At 53.8% G+C, this 16,804-nt stretch overlaps 5 protein-coding genes across 5 annotated transcripts; 2 read left to right on the forward strand and 3 right to left on the reverse strand.

Moving 5' to 3' along the window:
- The first annotated feature begins 1 nt into the window (after position 1).
- On the forward strand, positions 2-1,042 carry LY79DRAFT_406843 (uncharacterized protein). The gene has a single exon (XM_060553062.1). It carries the CDS (start codon positions 121-123, stop codon positions 631-633), a length of 513 nt encoding a protein of 170 aa, XP_060417987.1. The 5' UTR covers positions 2-120; the 3' UTR covers positions 634-1,042.
- Positions 1,018-2,499, reverse strand: LY79DRAFT_406823 (uncharacterized protein). Its single transcript, XM_060553061.1, has 2 exons — positions 1,783-2,499; positions 1,018-1,711 (listed from the first exon to the last, which is right to left on the reverse strand). The coding sequence occupies exons 1-2, from the start codon at positions 2,254-2,256 to the stop codon at positions 1,403-1,405; spliced, it is 783 nt and encodes a 260-aa protein (XP_060417988.1). The 5' UTR covers positions 2,257-2,499; the 3' UTR covers positions 1,018-1,402.
- Positions 2,500-2,501: 2 nt separating this feature from the next.
- LY79DRAFT_587619 (WD domain-containing protein) lies at positions 2,502-3,860 on the reverse strand (the record flags this gene model as incomplete). The annotated part of the gene is made up of 5 exons (XM_060560796.1): positions 2,502-2,522; positions 2,580-2,699; positions 2,761-2,850; positions 2,914-3,632; positions 3,731-3,860. 5 exons carry the CDS (start codon positions 3,858-3,860, stop codon positions 2,502-2,504), a joined length of 1,080 nt encoding a protein of 359 aa, XP_060417989.1.
- Positions 3,861-13,047: 9,187 nt separating this feature from the next.
- LY79DRAFT_587620 (adenosine deaminase) lies at positions 13,048-14,395 on the reverse strand (the record flags this gene model as incomplete). The annotated part of the gene is made up of 4 exons (XM_060560797.1): positions 13,048-13,239; positions 13,332-14,034; positions 14,130-14,269; positions 14,342-14,395. The coding sequence occupies 4 exons, from the start codon at positions 14,393-14,395 to the stop codon at positions 13,048-13,050; spliced, it is 1,089 nt and encodes a 362-aa protein (XP_060417990.1).
- A 1,558-nt stretch (positions 14,396-15,953) lies between these two features.
- Positions 15,954-16,615, forward strand: LY79DRAFT_542413 (uncharacterized protein). Its single transcript, XM_060556998.1, has 2 exons — positions 15,954-16,326; positions 16,400-16,615. Exons 1-2 carry the CDS (start codon positions 16,249-16,251, stop codon positions 16,598-16,600), a joined length of 279 nt encoding a protein of 92 aa, XP_060417991.1. The 5' UTR covers positions 15,954-16,248; the 3' UTR covers positions 16,601-16,615.
- The last annotated feature ends 189 nt before the right edge of the window (positions 16,616-16,804 follow it).

Below are 16,804 nucleotides of genomic sequence, written 5' to 3' on the forward strand. Positions count from 1 at the left end.
GCTGGGCCGGGCGACACCACTGCCTGAAAACCCATCACAGGCTTTCGAGAACTCTAGGATTATTAGGGCGACGCCACCTACAAGACCGTTGGCCGCATCGGCCTGTACGTCCGTGGGCCGATGACAGTTCGCACAACCGCCTTTCTACGCAAATTTGGGGGGGCCGTGTCTTCGGAGCCATCATCCCGCATGATTCTTCAAAAGAGCCGGAGGAGTCGATCGCGGTTACAGCGACCGAGGCTCCGACAGAAAAAGGATTACGAAACAGTGGTGGAGCAGGGTACCACCACGGTCTTTTTTTTTTTTTTTCCTTTTCTGTCTTTCTCTCCGGCTTTTCTCGCGTGGCATCCGAGAACAGGGCGCGGAACAGATGAACCCACCCCGCAAGTCCATGGCCCGTCCGCCATACATCTTCAGCCTGAAAAAGCCACTATCCACGAGGATTTCCTTTCTCCACTGTTGTCCTGCACCTTACTTTCTCGCCCCTTCCCGGGGCTGGAGCTGCTTCCTGCTCACCGCCGCCCCACGTCGGTCCGGGGCTCATACGAGAATCTGGCCATGACAGCACCAGCGGCACCGGTCTATGAGACTCGAGCCGCAGTGTCCATTGACGCAGATGTTCCATCCGGATAACGTCTCCCGGCTCGTTCGCCCCCTTCCCCTCCAAGGTTCAAGAGGGAAGGACGCGGGTGTGCCTCCTTTCCGCTTCCCAATACCATTCCCCGGGTCCTGCCTTCCTCGTCTCCTTCAAAATCCTATTTTCCCAGAGCAGACGGCGATTATGTAGAGAACTCGGTCTTCTTCCTCACAAGCGTACCCCCTTCCCTTCGGAGGGTCCAACAAGTCCTCAAGTCAGAAGCCAGTCAGCCTCGGGTGGGAGAGTCGCACGTCGAGTGTCGCGGCTCCGGAGTCGTTTGGCGTGATCATCGTGCAGTTGCGCTCTCTGCCCTCTACCAGTTTTTGTCTGCCCATGAGTATCCCGGCTTGTCCTTTTGGCTGCGCCCTCCCAGTACCACCGGGACGTCACATGATAGGCGACTCCCTTTGAGACAAGGTCGCATGTCCTCCTGTTTCCGGCCTCCGTACGTTCGACCGATCGGTACTCTAGTTGCGGCTGTTGATCAGTGCCGGCACCCTGTGACCCTGTGCACTCAGGGCCCAGACTGGCCGGCCGCTGGCTTGATATTATATTGACTTCACTTGGTCTCAAGGGTTGGTGCGGTTTGAACAGAGGTTGAACGAGCATTGAGCGCGAACTATAGTACAGGCAACAAGTAGGTATAAGAGGGAAGGAAGGCTTGAGGCGGCGTTCACGCAAAGGGGGACAAAAGCAAAAAAGCAAAAATAAAAACCAACATCTTCAACAACTCCGTCAACTATTCCACGCATGCCCTTCGTTCCTTCAACGGCCTTGGGTCGTCATCTCCCCTATTTTCCGTGCAACCCACCACAGTTCCATCATCCGAGAGCAATATGATACCTCCCCGCCTCCTACGAAACGAAGGTATCCATATGCTTTGCCGTGCATTACCGACTCCATTCCACCTGGATATGAAAATGACAATCCGCCGCCAAAACAAACCAAACCCCGCCTTCTCCAGTAGCCTGTCCCCCTCCCCCCCCTCTCTACGAGGCAAAACAGGGTTCGCACCCACTCTACTTGGGCTTCATGTCGCCTTGTCAACGTGGGCGGAATATGCGGCGCTTTCGCCTACCAGAACCAGCACCCCGACGGCTGAGTTGAGAACATAAAGAGATGCGGAATCGAACGGAGCGGCGCACTGTTTTTCTTTTCTTCCTTTTGTTACGAACGAAAATGGCGACGAGGGAATTGTCGAACGACGGGGGGAAATCGTTTCGATGGTATATGAAACAAACTCCTACTGCAAATTGCAGCCCTTCCCTTCTTCGGGCCCTTCGTGTGAGGTAGTGTCGATGTCGGAATCGTGGTAGCTTGTCTATACGTGTAGGGTTGGATTTCGGTGGGGTATCAAAATGGCTCGATTCTGTTCCCTCCTTGGCGGTCATGGCCGTGTCCGGGTCCTGTAGCAGACGTTGTGGGAGATGTGAAGCAAGCATGACTCGAGAAAGGCCACATTTGGGTAAACCATCAATGTGTAACAAACCACCCGATCTAATCGTCGGGCGCCGGAACGAGTCCCAGAAAAAACTATGGTGCGAAAGAATCGCGGACGATGAGGAGGATGATTGACATAAGAGAAAAGAGACCCTGTATAGTTCCCATAGCCGCCCCATGCTGGTAAAAGGGCGGCTCCAGCTGGATTGGTAGACGATAAAAAAAAGTGAGTTTTGGTATGAGCAGGTGTGTCGTGACTTCGTCCTGAATGCGCCAGTACTCGCGGATTAGAAAAGGGCAACATCTCAGGGTTTCGAAAATTAAGTTGGCCAAATAACCACTCGACAGAAGATTAAAATGGTTTCGCGTGTACTGGAACCGATATATCCAGACAGGACCTCATCATCGTTATTGGGTTGGCGTTTTAGTATGCCCAGATTTTCAGCTGTGATAGTCAAGTCAGTAAGGCACGGGAGGGGAGAGATCAAGATAAACAACGTACGAGTGAGTCCCATGAACCTGTGCACAAGCTGATGCCATCGTTGCTAACGCCCAGGCAGCTGACTCTGTTCTCGTGTCCGACAAGCGAGCCAACCTTCTCTCCACGCGTCACGTCCCAGACCTAGCAAAGAAATTAATCATCAGGCCACGGCCCACAGCTAAACCGGAAATTGAGAGCATACCTTGCATTCAAAGTCGTCATAGCCGGCGAACAGTAACCTCCCGGACACCGAGGTAGCCACCGAAGTAATACCGCAAAGGATAGATTCCGACTGGGATCCAACAGTTAGCAATGTTGAACCTTGTGTAGGGGTGTCGATGCAATCCCAACTTACGCCGTAGAGATTCAATTCGCGATCAGCACGAATGTCGAAGAGGCGACAGGTTGCATCATCGGAGCCCGTAACGAAGGAGTGGCCGTCAGGGAAGAATTGGATGGCATTGATGTCAGACTCATGGCCAGCAAACGTCTGGACAGCCTTGCCGGCTCGAATGTCCCACAACTTGGCGAAGGCGTCGCAGGCACCGGAAATAAACGTGTTGGAGTTGGTCGGGTTGAGGCTGATGCTCATTACGTCGCCCAGGTGGTCGGCGAATTCGGTCACCTTTTGGCCCGTCTCGATGTCCCACTTCATACAAGTCATGTCACCCGAGGACGTGAGGATACTCCGGTCGTTGATGAAGCGACAGCACGACAGGTAGCCGGCATGGCCAGAAAGCTCCCTCGCGACACGGGTCGGGCCTTCCCTCTGCTGGTTGAGGTTATAAATGGAGCAAATGTTGTCGAGACCACCGCAAGCGACGTAGTTGCCACTGGGGGCGTAGGCGCAGGTCATGACCCATGACGAACGTAGGGGAATCGCGTGGACCTTGTTCGTCGTGTAGGCATCCCAAATGATGAGTTTTCCATCTTGCGAGGCGGAGACTAGATGTCTTCTGTCGGTTGACCAATGCATGGCGTAGATTTTGGCCAGATGTCCCTTCAGAGTGCGCTTAGCCTTCATCAGCTGGTTCTTAGGGATCGGCTCGTGTGCCTGCTGAGCGACGGTGCGGACTGTAGACGATGATGGATGGTCAGCATGGCTACTTGGAGGGAGTAGTTGAGACGGCGGCAATGTCGAAGGGATGGAGGTCGATGATGGTAGGACTCACGAGTAGTGTCGGCGAGCTCATCCTTCTTCCGCTTGATCCTGTCCTTGAGTGTCTCAGCCTCGCGTCGCGCCTGTTGAATGCGCGCCTGCATCGCCTCGGGCGACACATCATTAGGGGCTTGGGAGTTCATCGTCGTGGACTTATGGCCTCGATCAATGGGGTGGCGGAGAGAGAGGGGTGGCTGCTGATGTCGAGACGACGAATGGTGATGGCGGTTGGTGGTAGGCGAGGAGGTCGGATCGGGAGGAGGAGGTGGTGGTGGTGGTCGTCAGTCGTTGGATGAGGGTTAAGGGTTGGAATTGAAATTGAGCGGGAGCCGGTGGAGAGGGAGGAAAGAGAGGTGTGCGTGCGTGTGGTGGTTGTCCAGTTCCAGTTGGAAGGGGAATGCAAGCTCCAGGGGGGTTACTCTCCGGGGACCAGTAAAACAGCAGGGTTGAAGGGAAATGATGGTCGGCCGGAGGGGGGGGGTCGAATTAGTAGAGAGAGTGCAGGTACCTGCCAATGCTGCAGTTCGAAGTACCTGTTGGATGGGAAGGTCCTTATGCAGAAAATCCCAGTAGTCGGGAGGACAGCGCAGGGCAAGAGAGAGAAGCAGTAACAGGAACAACAGGAGAAATAGGGGAGGTGAGGAAGAGGGAGCGAGGGAGAGAGAGAGAGAGAGAGAGAGAGAAAGATGGGCGGATGGCAAGTAAAGGTATGAGTTCGTCCGGGAATGGTGGTAGTAGTTGTGGTGGAGGATGGTGGATGGGGGATTGGCTGGCTGGTAATGGTCGAGAGGAAGGATTGGATTGGTGGATTGGGCGAGGAAACTAAAGAAGAGAAAAAAAAAAAAAAAAAACAGAGGAAGACGGGGAACTGGCCAGGACGGGATAGGTAGGATTAGGACTAGAAAATGCAGCGAGTGACCAACTTAGCCAAGCAAGGGCCGGGGCGGTCGCCGTGTTGAGCGAACCCAGGTAGGTGGGTCCCGTTCTCTTATTTCCCCCTAGTGTTCCCTCACTCTGTTTTTGCCAATTTCGAGTCTCCGCTCTCTTCTCTCTCACTCTCTCACTTTCATTCTCACACACGCTCTTACGCCCACGCTCTGTGTCTTGTCTCTAAGTATGCCTTTGCACCTGCTTGGGGGCCTGCCGGGGCCTGAACCTGGACCGAGCTGGGATTTGGGGCCTGAGGTAGCCGGGTGGTGGACTGCTAAGTAAAGTACCTAGGTACCGAGGTAGGTAGGTAGGTAGGTACAAAGTGCCTAGTGTAGTGGGTGGCGAGCGTCCGTCTTTGGTAGAGGCCCTGCAACCTTGCGTATACTCACTCCAGTGAATCGGGCGACCCTTAAGCAGGTACGAGGCGGGAGAGGGTACGGGCTGGCCAGAAGGCCTGCAACTAATTTACCGACTAGGTAAGCCAAGGTCGGATGAAGTTGCTACACCTGCATGGAAACTACGTGGAACAAACAAGATAGTGCAGCAGGGCGACAGGCGAACAATTGAAAAAATGGGACAGTGCGGGCAGCTAGGCACGAGCACGCTCGGCCTCTCGGTCGAGAGACGAATAGGGCAGCGGACCTGGCAGTGAGAGGGAGAAACAGAGAGAGAGAGGATAAGAGAGAGAGAGAGAGAGAGAGACGGACGAGAGGTCAAGTCCAAGAGACACGGGCTCTCTCTCCATCCTCAAAGAGATCTGGGACCCGACTGCAGCTAGCAAAGCCGAGTTATAATCCTTTGTCCCGAGGATGACGAGACGAGAGACATGGGCCTAGGCACGGTACGGGATGTTAGCGGGTGGGGGCAGCAACCCAAAGGGGGCTGGACAGACGAGAGAGAGAGAGAGAGAGAGAGTGTGTGTGTGTGTGTGTGTGTGTATTCCGTATGTGTGTGTATGATGGATATGCTAAGGTATGTAGATTAGATAGGTACCTCAGACTTGCGCGCCGCGATACCTCGAGGCACAGTAACCTGAACCAGCTGAGCACACAGAATGTCGCCTCCGCCCTTTTGTTGCTTGGTTTCCCCTCTGGCTGTCGGGTGGGCTAGGCTGGGCCCAGCTAGCTGGACTGCGACCCTCAGAAGTGCAGGTTGCTTTGAAGTTAGCTTCAGTGAACCGAGCCGAGTCAGCACCCGGCCGACCGACAAAGTCAAGCTGCTGGCAACAGCAGCGATAGCAAACAATTCCAGCAACAACTGCAGGACAACAGAGTGCGCTGGGCAGGGTATCCGTAACTAGCCAAGTAGATATTATAGCGACGCAGAGGGTGTGTGGACTGAAATGGGAGGACGCAACAGGTGCGCCCCAAGGTGGCTTTGGTGCAACCATGCCATGGGATCAAGTGTCCCGAGCTAGGCACGGAGGATTCGACCTGGTTGGTTGGTTGATGGGTGGGTATGGATACAGCGTCGGCGTCGAGGATGGATCGATGGAGGCGGGCGGGAAGAGGGATGAATGAGTCCAGACCAGGTGCTGAGCCGTGTACACGAGCCAGTCTCAGGTTACTGACAGCGGGAAACTGAGAGAGAGTGTGGCTAAGGGGTACTGGCGTAAACGTACAGTTAAGCTACACGACACTAAACGAAACTAGGTAGGTAGGTAGTACGGGTGGGAGGGAAGGAAGGAAGGAAGGAGGAAAGGAAGGGAACGAGAGTGGTGGCTTGTGAGTGCGTGCGTGCGTGCGTGTCGGCCAGCTGAAGCCTGAGTGAGTGGATGCGTCGAGGTCGGGTCGGGTCCAGTGACTTTTGCAAGTTGCCGATGCCGATTCAATGCCAAGCCGAAGCGTGATGCCAATGGCGTGCGCGTGTGTGCATCTGTCGAGTGCGTTCGTCGACTGGACCGGGTTCAGGCAAGAAAGATTAATGCCTATGTAGGATTGCGCAACAAGTAAGTAGATAAAGAGGGAAAGAGGGAAGGAGGAAATATTCAAGTGTATCCGTACAGAAGTGGGGTATCCTCGCTAGTATCGGTACATATAATTTCATAGCCCCCACTACGCCTTGGACCCGTTCGTTGCACTTGTCCGTATCGCGACTTCTGCACAAGCTATGGTACTGTACATAAATACGTACATATACTATCTACTTTGAGTAAGTACGTACTGTATCCGTAGGTCGTACGAAATGGGAAGAAGGACAGCCTAAGTACGAGTGGGTTCTGGAACCTGAACATGCTCGCAGATGGATGGGGAAGGAGGGGTAGGGGGTGGAGAAACACCCCGGGAGCAGTTGCCAGGGTCTGTCAGGTACAAGTCGTACTCAAATGAAAAGGGAGAAGGGTGTTCCCGACACGGGGCAGACTAGGATGCAGCGTTGATTGATCTGGCGAAAGGAAAAGGGAAGAGGAAGAGGAGAAAAACAAGAAGGAACGAGCCAGCCTGCGCCGAGTGCGACTCTACTTGTACACACCATACCTGGTAGGTGCCTAGGTAGTAGTTGACCCCCGCCCCCCCCCCCCCCCCCCCCCTTCCCCTCGGTATTATAACATACCTGTACATTACCTCCACAGCCGCATGTTTCCGTCGCTGTGGTGTTGGTTGAAGAAATGGGCCATCATCATCATTATCAACAGCATCACCACCTACTGTACCGTCTCTCCATCGACTCCGATGCAGCGTCACATTCTTGCCACCGGCAATCCAAACAAGACAAAACTCTGCAACCGACAGAGCGAGAACGAGCTGTCTGTCTCGTCATCACTGTCCCTTTGTGCCTTCAAAGGGAGGGGATGAGGAGACAGCGAAAGCATGGTCAGGTTTACCTTCTCATCCCGAGCTAGAGTTGTTCTCTTATGGATGGACCAGTTACCCTATTGCAAGGCGAATCAGCCAGCCACCCATCCGCTTCTCGTCTGTCTGCTGGTGCCAATGCGATGCGATGCGATACGATGCGATACGATACGATGCCACACGATACAAATGTCTACCGCAATCCAAACGACAAGTCTACTAGCAACCTATCACGACAGACCGGCATGGTCTCCGAACGAACCTAGACATGCATCCCCAAATACGGAGTATGGGAAACACCAAGGGAAATCCAACCAACCAGCCAGTCGGAGGCGGGTTTGTTTCCTTACGGAAGCCTGAGTTAAGCTGGGATTGGGGTTCGGCTTTGACAGCGTGCGTCGCCTCTCGTCCGGCATGTACAGAAAACGCTTATCTCGCCCATCTGTTCGTTCGGTCATACTTTGGCCAATCTGACATGAGCCTCGCAACTCGCCGTTTTTCCCTCTCCTTCTCGGCTAGGCAATCGTTGCGCACAGGCATCTCGGTAAGAAAATTGACTTTTTGACTTTTTCTGCTCCATCACACACGCCTCATCTACCTCATCCACCTTGGGACGGACCGTAGTGTACTACCTACCTAGTGTGCACTTAGTGCACGGCCTGTGGCATAGCATTCGCGGCAGGCATCTAAGTATTGCTTCGCTTTGGACAGATGACATAACCAAAGGGAAAACGCCTGAATCCTCTTGGTGAGAGGCTGGGGCAACCGACTGGCAGAGGAATCCGGTCATTGGCCCAATCAAAACGGCACATACCGCCTTCCTTTCCCAGAGCACGTAAACTGCGAAGTCAACTACCCAAGGTACGTTTACCTAGACACCCAAACTACACTGCATGCATTGTACCAGTACATCACGGTAAGTGGGGAAATGGAGCCGCCTGCCCTGCCGCCGCACCGGCACCCTTCTTTTCTGAGGCTTCTCCTCGTTAACCCAACCTTGGCGAAGTGCAAGCGCAAGACGTAGGTAGGTAGGTAGGTAGGGTGCGCGACAGGAACGTCTAATGTACGCATTGGAACTGACGACAAGCACTGCCGACCTACACAGTTACTCGCTTTATCCCATTGTACCCGCGCTCCATGAATAGAGTGCTGTAGCCTAGGGTCTAGGTACCTACCTAGGCAACTGGGTTGTGAAGTGTAACGTTTGGTATGGGTGTGAGGATGCCTGAGTGCAGCGACTACCTATCTTGCCCAAGGTCCCCCCTCCTCGGTTTTTCTTCTCGATCTCCAATCCAATCAGCAAACTCTCGGTTGGTTTGTGCCGTCACTGCGCAGGCCTCGGCCAACGGAGAGTGTAGGTATTCGAGCGAGTGTTTGTTTACGAGCGTTAAGCTCGCAGCAAACCCCGATTGGCCAAGGACCGACCTGGAAGGAAAGAAGCCGTCAAAGAAAGTCTGGCACCGGTAGAGTTTGGACCCAAAATGCTTTACCAAACTCTTCTTTTTCCATTTTGAATTCTTCTATCTTCCTATTTTTCACCTCCCAACCTATTGAGTACGTATTCAAGGCGATCCTTCGAGGTCGCACAGGTACATACTTAGACTAGGCAGGTAGCTTGGTGCACTGCTGCATTTGCGTCTCGCTTGCAGTGCGTACCTTGCCTTAGGTAGACAGATAAACTAGGTGCACTGTGGGCCTTCTTCTTTCTGCATTGCATAAAAAATAAGGACAAAATAGGTTGGTTGCAGATGCTACTAGGCTACATTCGAGTCGCTTACACTGGTATACTTGTAGGTGGGTACTCCATACTGACTTCATTGCCAACATCTGGCAACGGCTTCTTCGTGGCCTGTGCACCGCTTGTTCCCCGGCTTTCCCGTCTCCTCCTTCACTTGCTGGGAGGACAAGCACGACGCGCCACGGATGACTTGGTGATGCCAGCGCAGGCAGATGAAGGGTGGCACATCCGCAAGCCTTGGTCCCAAACACAGCGAACTGTTCCATCATTAAATCACTGACAAGATCCAGCCTTCCTCGTAGGTCGATGCATGCTAGTCACTCTTGGAGCCGAACATTGTACACTATATACTACGACTGCACCCCCCGCGACACGCTGACCGAAACGACAAGACATCTGGTTATCTCCCCGCCATTTCTCCTCCATTTATCTTTCCACTTTTCATCAGCCTTGCCGTCCAGCTTTCTCAACTCTTCTTAACCCACGGCAGTGCTCATCATCCCGGCCACCCACGAGAGTAGGGGACCGTGGAGGAGTGTACACTCCTGCCGTCACCTACTGACCCCAAGCTTCCACGACTGCATATTTCGGGGTCCAGGGTTCGGGTTGCGACGACCGACTTGGCCTTTCACTCATGTCGCTGATGGTATCTGTGTTGAGGGGAAACACCCGAGGCCACAAGGTTAAGGTGCTGTCCGACTGACTGGCTGCCTTGACTTTGCCCGCGTTGCCCCTGCCGCAACAAACCAGGCGGAATGCATCATGGTTTGGACGGTCCTACATGTCAAACGAACAGCAACAGCAGCATCGGCACCTAATAATCCAACGGGAAACCAAAGTCAAGCCAAGCCGAGCTGAGCCCTGCGTGCCACTGCCTGCCCCGAATCCGCTGGTACCGCCGAGCCACTTACGACACTGTTTACCGCTCGTTTCCGCCCGGTTGGTCTTCGCGGGTTCGGGTAGCGCAAGAGTAAAGAAAGTATCAAAACAGTCCGGGGAAAAAGAAACACAGCGACGCAGATGATGTAGTCTCCGCTATTCTTCATACAGCTACACATATCTCGGCAATCCCAACCTAATGCAGCATGGGCTCATCCCTCCTGCTTTTGTCTGCACGTGTCGGTCAACTTGCTCGCGCTGCGTTCAATAAAGGAGGCCGTTGTTGTCGCTTACCGTCGTCTGCCGCTTCTACTCTGGACAGTGGTCACACCAAGCCAGGCTAATCCATGGGTAAGCTTGGAGGGCGTCAGTATGCATAGCACTTGTGTACCACCGGGGCCGTTCAGGCTTGCGTTACTTGAACCAAGCCCCTTCCACAACTCGCTTTCCCATCAAAAATGTTATTCCAATGCACTTGGCGCAAAGATGCCAACATACCGCAGAGAAACTTCACCCACTTATACCTTGGACATTCAAATTGACATTGTTACAGGTGAGCCAGGTGGCCACACAGACAAACAGTCCGCTAGGCTAGAACAATCATATATCATGGACACTGAACAACTATAGCGCGACTCCGACGTCAACATACAACTTGTATGTGCCTGCTGACAACCTGAGCGACGTAAGGCTGCGACTGATCATAGCGCCGGGCACTGCGTCATACGCCGACAGCCCCTAATCGAGCCAAAAGCGACCTTAAGCCAGGTATGGCTAGGTTGGATTGCCCTCAATGCGCAATGGCGTTCGCTGTCAAATCATTTCATTGGTTAGGCAGGCTGCCGAAAAGACGCACCAGAAAGTGGCCGGAAACCAAACAATCATTTGTCCTTATGACCGGCCGGTGCTTTTGTTGATCTGCGGCGGGCAATGTCACCGGGGAGCAGTCCGGTATGTAGTTGACGCAAACTCCGCAAACCCCTCCCGATGTAACAGATGGTCCATAACTTTCTAGATCTACAAGAAATCAGCATTGCGGTGTAAGTAGCAAATCCTAGGTCCAGCAGCATAAAGTATGGAGGCAGCAGTGCCTGATCACCCCGCCTCAATCAATGTCTTCTGTCGGATGCTAATCGACGTTGACGCGTCCTCCACCGTGGAAACCGCACAGGCTTCATGAATCCTGCTCCACTCCAGATCGTGGGCCAGATCCGGCTGTCCGCGGCTCCGACGGCCACTCATCGCTTGCCATTCACCGCTTGCATTGACTGCTATGTTAGTCCCCCATTGTCATACGGTATACCCCTCCAATTTCACCCAGATGTCGTCCCCCTCTCGAGGATGTTTTCGCATCATCACATGCCTCCCGTTTTGGCCGTTTCATAGTATAAAGCCAGGATTGCCTTTGCTACGAGCGGGCACGAGGCCCTCTGTCGGCAACCTTGAACGATCCAGTCCCAATGAGACCCGGATATCGCCTCAACGGTAGGTGAAGGACGAGGACCATCAGCCGTTTCGACAAGAAGGATTCGCAGATCTGTACTGGAAAACAGCCCGCGTAAAGAGTAGGCAATCTTGTCATCCTGGCAAAATGTGGCACCATCTCGCCGCCTTCTCGGACCAAGACGGAAACTTGCGTGACACAAGCTTCGATACCCAACCGACATGAAGCTTCGAGGCTGCAGCAGTCGATACATTCACTGTCTTCTAGCCCTACATCTGGATCGGTCGGTGCCGTGACCGTCTGCTGCTCACTACAAGGCGAAGACCCTCCTGCCAACCCAGCACGTCCTTGCCCTCGGCACAAACGCCTGTCTCTGCAAGTAACTAGTTAGAACCATCCCCCGTTCGCCTCCGGCCAGAAGATCTTGAGTAGAGTTTAGAGAAGCACACTAGTCCAAACACTCGCTCAGCGGGCAAGCGGCCAAATGGCAAGCACCTGGGTCTGGTCGCGCCGTATCGCTGACGGGGTTTGCCTGTGCTCAACACCCCACTGTGCACCATAATCGAGCAAAGTGGCCAGCTTGAACCCTCGGAACCTTTTTCGGACTTTATCCTTACCATGTCTCCTAAGTTAACATATAGCCCAGGAAAGTGCGGGCCTTATGGAGGATCAAGCTTGCTCTGTTATTAATAGTGTCATTTCCCAATCGAGCAGTCAAAGTCCGTGTACGGAGTACACAGGCGCTAAGGGACCGACAGAATACACACTTGGGAGGGAGAGATTAGAAAGCTTGATATTGATTGACTATCATGAAGCACATGCTCAGGACGAAGCTAGCACGACAACCGGAGGGAGACGAAAGATGACGCTAGTCTTGACAGATAGGTAATCATTCTTTACACTTGGAACTGAACTAAGGAAGCCACTTCATGGATCTCTGCAGCGAGCGTGCAAGCTGCGGTGGGGTAGCAGGGAGACGCGGTCGATAGATGCCACAGTAGAACGACGCCGATTCCTTCCTGAATGTTGTGCATCCAGACGCGATGCAAATTGCATCGAAGAGCCTACATGTCGGGGCTGTTGGCGTACCAGGGATATCCATCAGACCAACACCACGCTTGGTTTGGCGGCACGAACCATCTCTCAGGCCACGCAGCCAATCCGAATCCCCAGGCCACGAGACAGGAGGCATTGACTGGTGAGACGGAGGGGTTACTAACGGCCTGGAAACGGATCGAGGAACAGATAGCCACCTTGAGTTTGGAAGCTAAATTTTTAGGCCCCGGGGTCTTCAGCAGCCCGAGTACGGTCGGGACGGTCGAACCAGTCATGCAGCAAGATGCCGCGCGGGAAGCGGGCAGTATTGTCGACGCTCTACGGATACTGGCGGCGCACCAGGCCATCCGCGAGGGGGAAGGGACGCGTATTTTTTTCTCTTGGGCCGGCGGCATAAAGGCAAAGAAGATACAAAAATGAAAAAAGAAAAAGAAAAATGGATGGCTTGCTCGCGGTCCGCTCTCGGTTGTTTCCTCCGTCCACGGACCCGGCGCTCAGATCCGCTCGGCCGATGCAGGTCTCCACATCACTCGTCGGAGACGATCCTTCTCGTCCTCGCCGCCGAAGATCGACTCGATCCCTCGACGGGTGAGCGTGCAGATGTCGTCGCGGGACAGCCTGAAATGCTCAGCTACCAGTCTGTACTCGTTGGACAGGGGGCTGCCAAAAACGCCCACGTCGTCGGTCTATTCGCAGTCTGCGAGTTAGCACGGCCTTCAACTGACTCGTACATAGAGAAAGAATGCGACGAAGGAAGGGGCAGGGGCTCAAAACGTACGCCGAGAGATATCACGCTCCCTTCCACGGCCCACCACTCTCCGAAATGATGCCCCTCGAACCCGCCTGAGATCATGCCTGCATGCACGTTGCAGCTGAGGCACAGTTCCAGGCCGATCTTTCGCTCGACGATCTCCCGCTTCACGTCCTCGCCGAGGTGGATGACGTGCCCCAGCCGTTGCGGCTTCCACGACAGGATCTCGGCAAGCTCGCCGACAGTGCCCGAACACTCGGCCTCGCCAAAGTGGACCGTGATACCTAACCCAAGCTTCCTGGCCTCGGCGAAGGCGTCGCGGAAGATGGAGACATCGTCTTGTCCGGGCACGCCGTGGACGCGAGCGGCCGGGTCGCCGCAGAGGTCGACGCCGACGACGCCTTGCTCGCTGAACTGGGCGGCGAGGCGGACGGTCTCATGAGCCTGGGCGGGGGTGTGACGACGGTCTATGGAGAGGATCAGACGTGTGCGCAGCCCCTGGGGGTCAGGGTGAGCAGCTTCGAACGCGGCGATGGCGGAGAGAATTGTGGAGACGTAGACGGAGGGCGGCTGCGGGTTCGGTGACGGGAGAGAACGCGGCGTGGTGCGGAGCTCGAGGTAAGTCACGCCGTCGGCGTAGAAATCTTGGAGTACGGAGTATGTTGCGGCGTAGAGGGTCTCTGGATCGGTTATGAGATTGTAGATGTAAGAGGAGAAGAGGGGAAAGAATCTGTGAGGGTCGCGGTTAGAGGGGGAGGTTGAAAGGGTTAGATGCAGAAGAGAAAGACAGGAAGAATGTATAAAGAAAAAAGAAGAGGACGTTACGTATTGAGGTCGTAGTCGTATTTGCCGTCCGGCATCTCGACGAGAGGGTCTGCGAGGTTTGTCTCGCCTGCCTGCTTCTTGCGGACCCAGATGTCGTGGAGGACGCGGCGGCTTATGCTGCCTGTCAGGTGGGCATGGAGCTAAGCGGGTGTCAGGTCCCGATATCAGAAAGTCGACTTTTGGATGGTGTTTCTCCACAAGAAGTGTCATACCTCGATTTTCGGAAGGGCTTTGAAATCCATGTCTGCTGCAGCTTGTGAGCCCATCGTGTCGAGCTCTATCGATGGGACTTTCGAGAGATTCTTAGAACCTCGTCCAGAGTGTTTTGTATCTTTTTTTTTAATTTTTTTTAATTTTACCTTTTTTATCTTACTTCTTCCTCTTTTTGTCTTGTGAAATCCTGACTCGAACCAAGCTGACGACGTTGTCAGACGTTGGGACGAGCAGGCTGGATTCTCAGGTGACAAAAATGTAGCGCGGGCCGTCCAGGTGGCCGGTGCAGAGACAGCCTTTTGGGGGGTTAAGTAAATGCCGCCCTCTCGGACAGGGGGTGGGGGCGAAACGAACGGCCAGTATGTGCGACGTAGCGCGAGTACACTCTTTCGGAGCGTCCCTTGGTTTTTATGCTGTAAAGTAGGAAGACACAACTGCATGCCGTTACCGCAGTACCTATTTCTTTGTGGGGGTTGATGTCCAACGGGAAAGTCGGGAAACGATACGGTGGCCCCGCCCACCCCCTGATTCCGAGGCGGGGTGGATCGGTGGGGGGCCCGATCCTGGAGCTGTGGTTCCCGGGCGGGAGGGACAACCGGTCTAATGACGCCGAAGTGAGAGAGACCGATCCTTACCCCCGAGCCTAGGATTTGAAAGCTCGCGAGCGATGCAAACGGCTGCGTTGTGCGAGGAAGAGAGCAAACAAACTTTGGGGGAACCCCCCCGATGGCTTTTTGAGGGGTTTGGGTGAAAGTTGCCTAAGAGCTCGCAAGTTGGCAAGAAACGGCGCTGTTGGAGCGTAGGCGTTGGCCTGTTTCGATGCCACGCTATATCACGTACATGTACATACGGGCCATTCAGGGACCCGATTCCATTCTCATATTTCCGAAAAGAGGAGGACGTCACCGCTGGCTTGCATGAACACGGCCGGGTTCTGGCCGATGCCATCGAGCATTCCCCATTGGAATTACAATAACCTGCAGCATCGGGAGTGGCTACCGTCGTCCTTGAGCACCAAAATGGAATGTGAGTCTATGCAAAAGAAAGAAAGACGACAAGTTACATCGGTAGCTATCCAGCATAGTTGAACGGAGATCCTGACATTTCTTCCACCTACCTCGTCGCGGTGCTTGATTGCTCGCATCGTCTGGTCCGACACGACGACGATTTCTAGGCTCGAAAGTTTTTTTAAGTTTTTCTTTTTCTCAAAAGACTGTTCTGCGAACCAGGCGTGGATGTCTTGGGCAACTATCTTCGCCTATCAACCCGGGCTGCTATCGTCCGAGTTCTTGGATTGGGGCTCAACAAACGCTCGATCTCCAATGGCATGGTATTCCTCATTTTTGCACTGGCTTACTCGAGCCACAGGGGAAAAAATGGACATGCTCTCTTCATAGGTCGCCTTTGGACAGTACTTGAAGCACTCGCATCAATAACCGTGGTTATGCATCAGCTCTTTGTTCAAACGTATCGGAATGGCTTTCTCCTACAACGACATCAGCCAGATCATCACCTGAAGCAAATACGGCATCTCTTGTGGAGATAAGCCGGCCCTTTGAGGTTTTTTTTTAGCAATACAACATCATGGCGGTGGATCGGAACGGACACGAACTTTGGACGTAGCTGCTACGCTGGGCAGTATGTCTGGGCCGTGCTCCTATGCTTCCAACCATATAGACCATCCAGGACACATTTCTCAAGCTGTGCGCCGCCTCGACGCTCATTGACCCCGGCGTAGCTTACAGGCTCACGGAGATATGAGCTCCGGTCAAGTGTGGCCAAGGCTTGGGCTTGGGATCATCGAGTAAGCGATATGAAAAGGACGCCAAGAGAAAGCTCTTGGTTGCATAACGATCGTTGTGGAGAACACGGTCGCTACATATTTAACCAGGCCTCCCGCTAGTGTATGAGGATCAGCCATACTTCGCCCCTAAGGTGGACTGAGTTACGCCGCCGCCGAGTTCCTTCCATCCTCGTCGAATTTCTTGATAGGCCACATGGTGAGCACTTTGCAGGCAAAACACCCCGCAGACGGATTGTTGTCCATGTTGACCTACCTTGACGTCGACAGACGCTCTGCTCACTTGAACGACGCACGAACGGCGGCAATGCCGGCGGGCAAGACAGCCCAAACGAGATGGTGGAGTCATGAAGAAAGAAAAACAAAATCATATCCCCTCCAGAAAATAACATACAACACCAGGTATTCGCTGATCGTCACCGACTCAACTACTAATCCGGCCCTCATGAAGTCTTAGCTGTGAGAGCCTGGACTTCCTATTTTTGAGACCTTGCACTTCCATTATCGGAAGACAAGGCTCCTCCTTCGAAGCCCCATTTTACTACATGAAGTACTCCGTAAATTCCCGCTGAAACGTTGCTACACCGTTTTCACCGTTCTAAATTTCCTACGTGCTGCCTAAGGCACCTGGGTGTTACAAGCAGGTCAAGGCAACCAACTC

This window comes from Colletotrichum navitas (assembly GCF_030913465.1).
Source record: "Colletotrichum navitas strain CBS 125086 chromosome Unknown LY79scaffold_9, whole genome shotgun sequence".
Classification (NCBI taxonomy): domain Eukaryota; kingdom Fungi; phylum Ascomycota; class Sordariomycetes; order Glomerellales; family Glomerellaceae; genus Colletotrichum; species Colletotrichum navitas.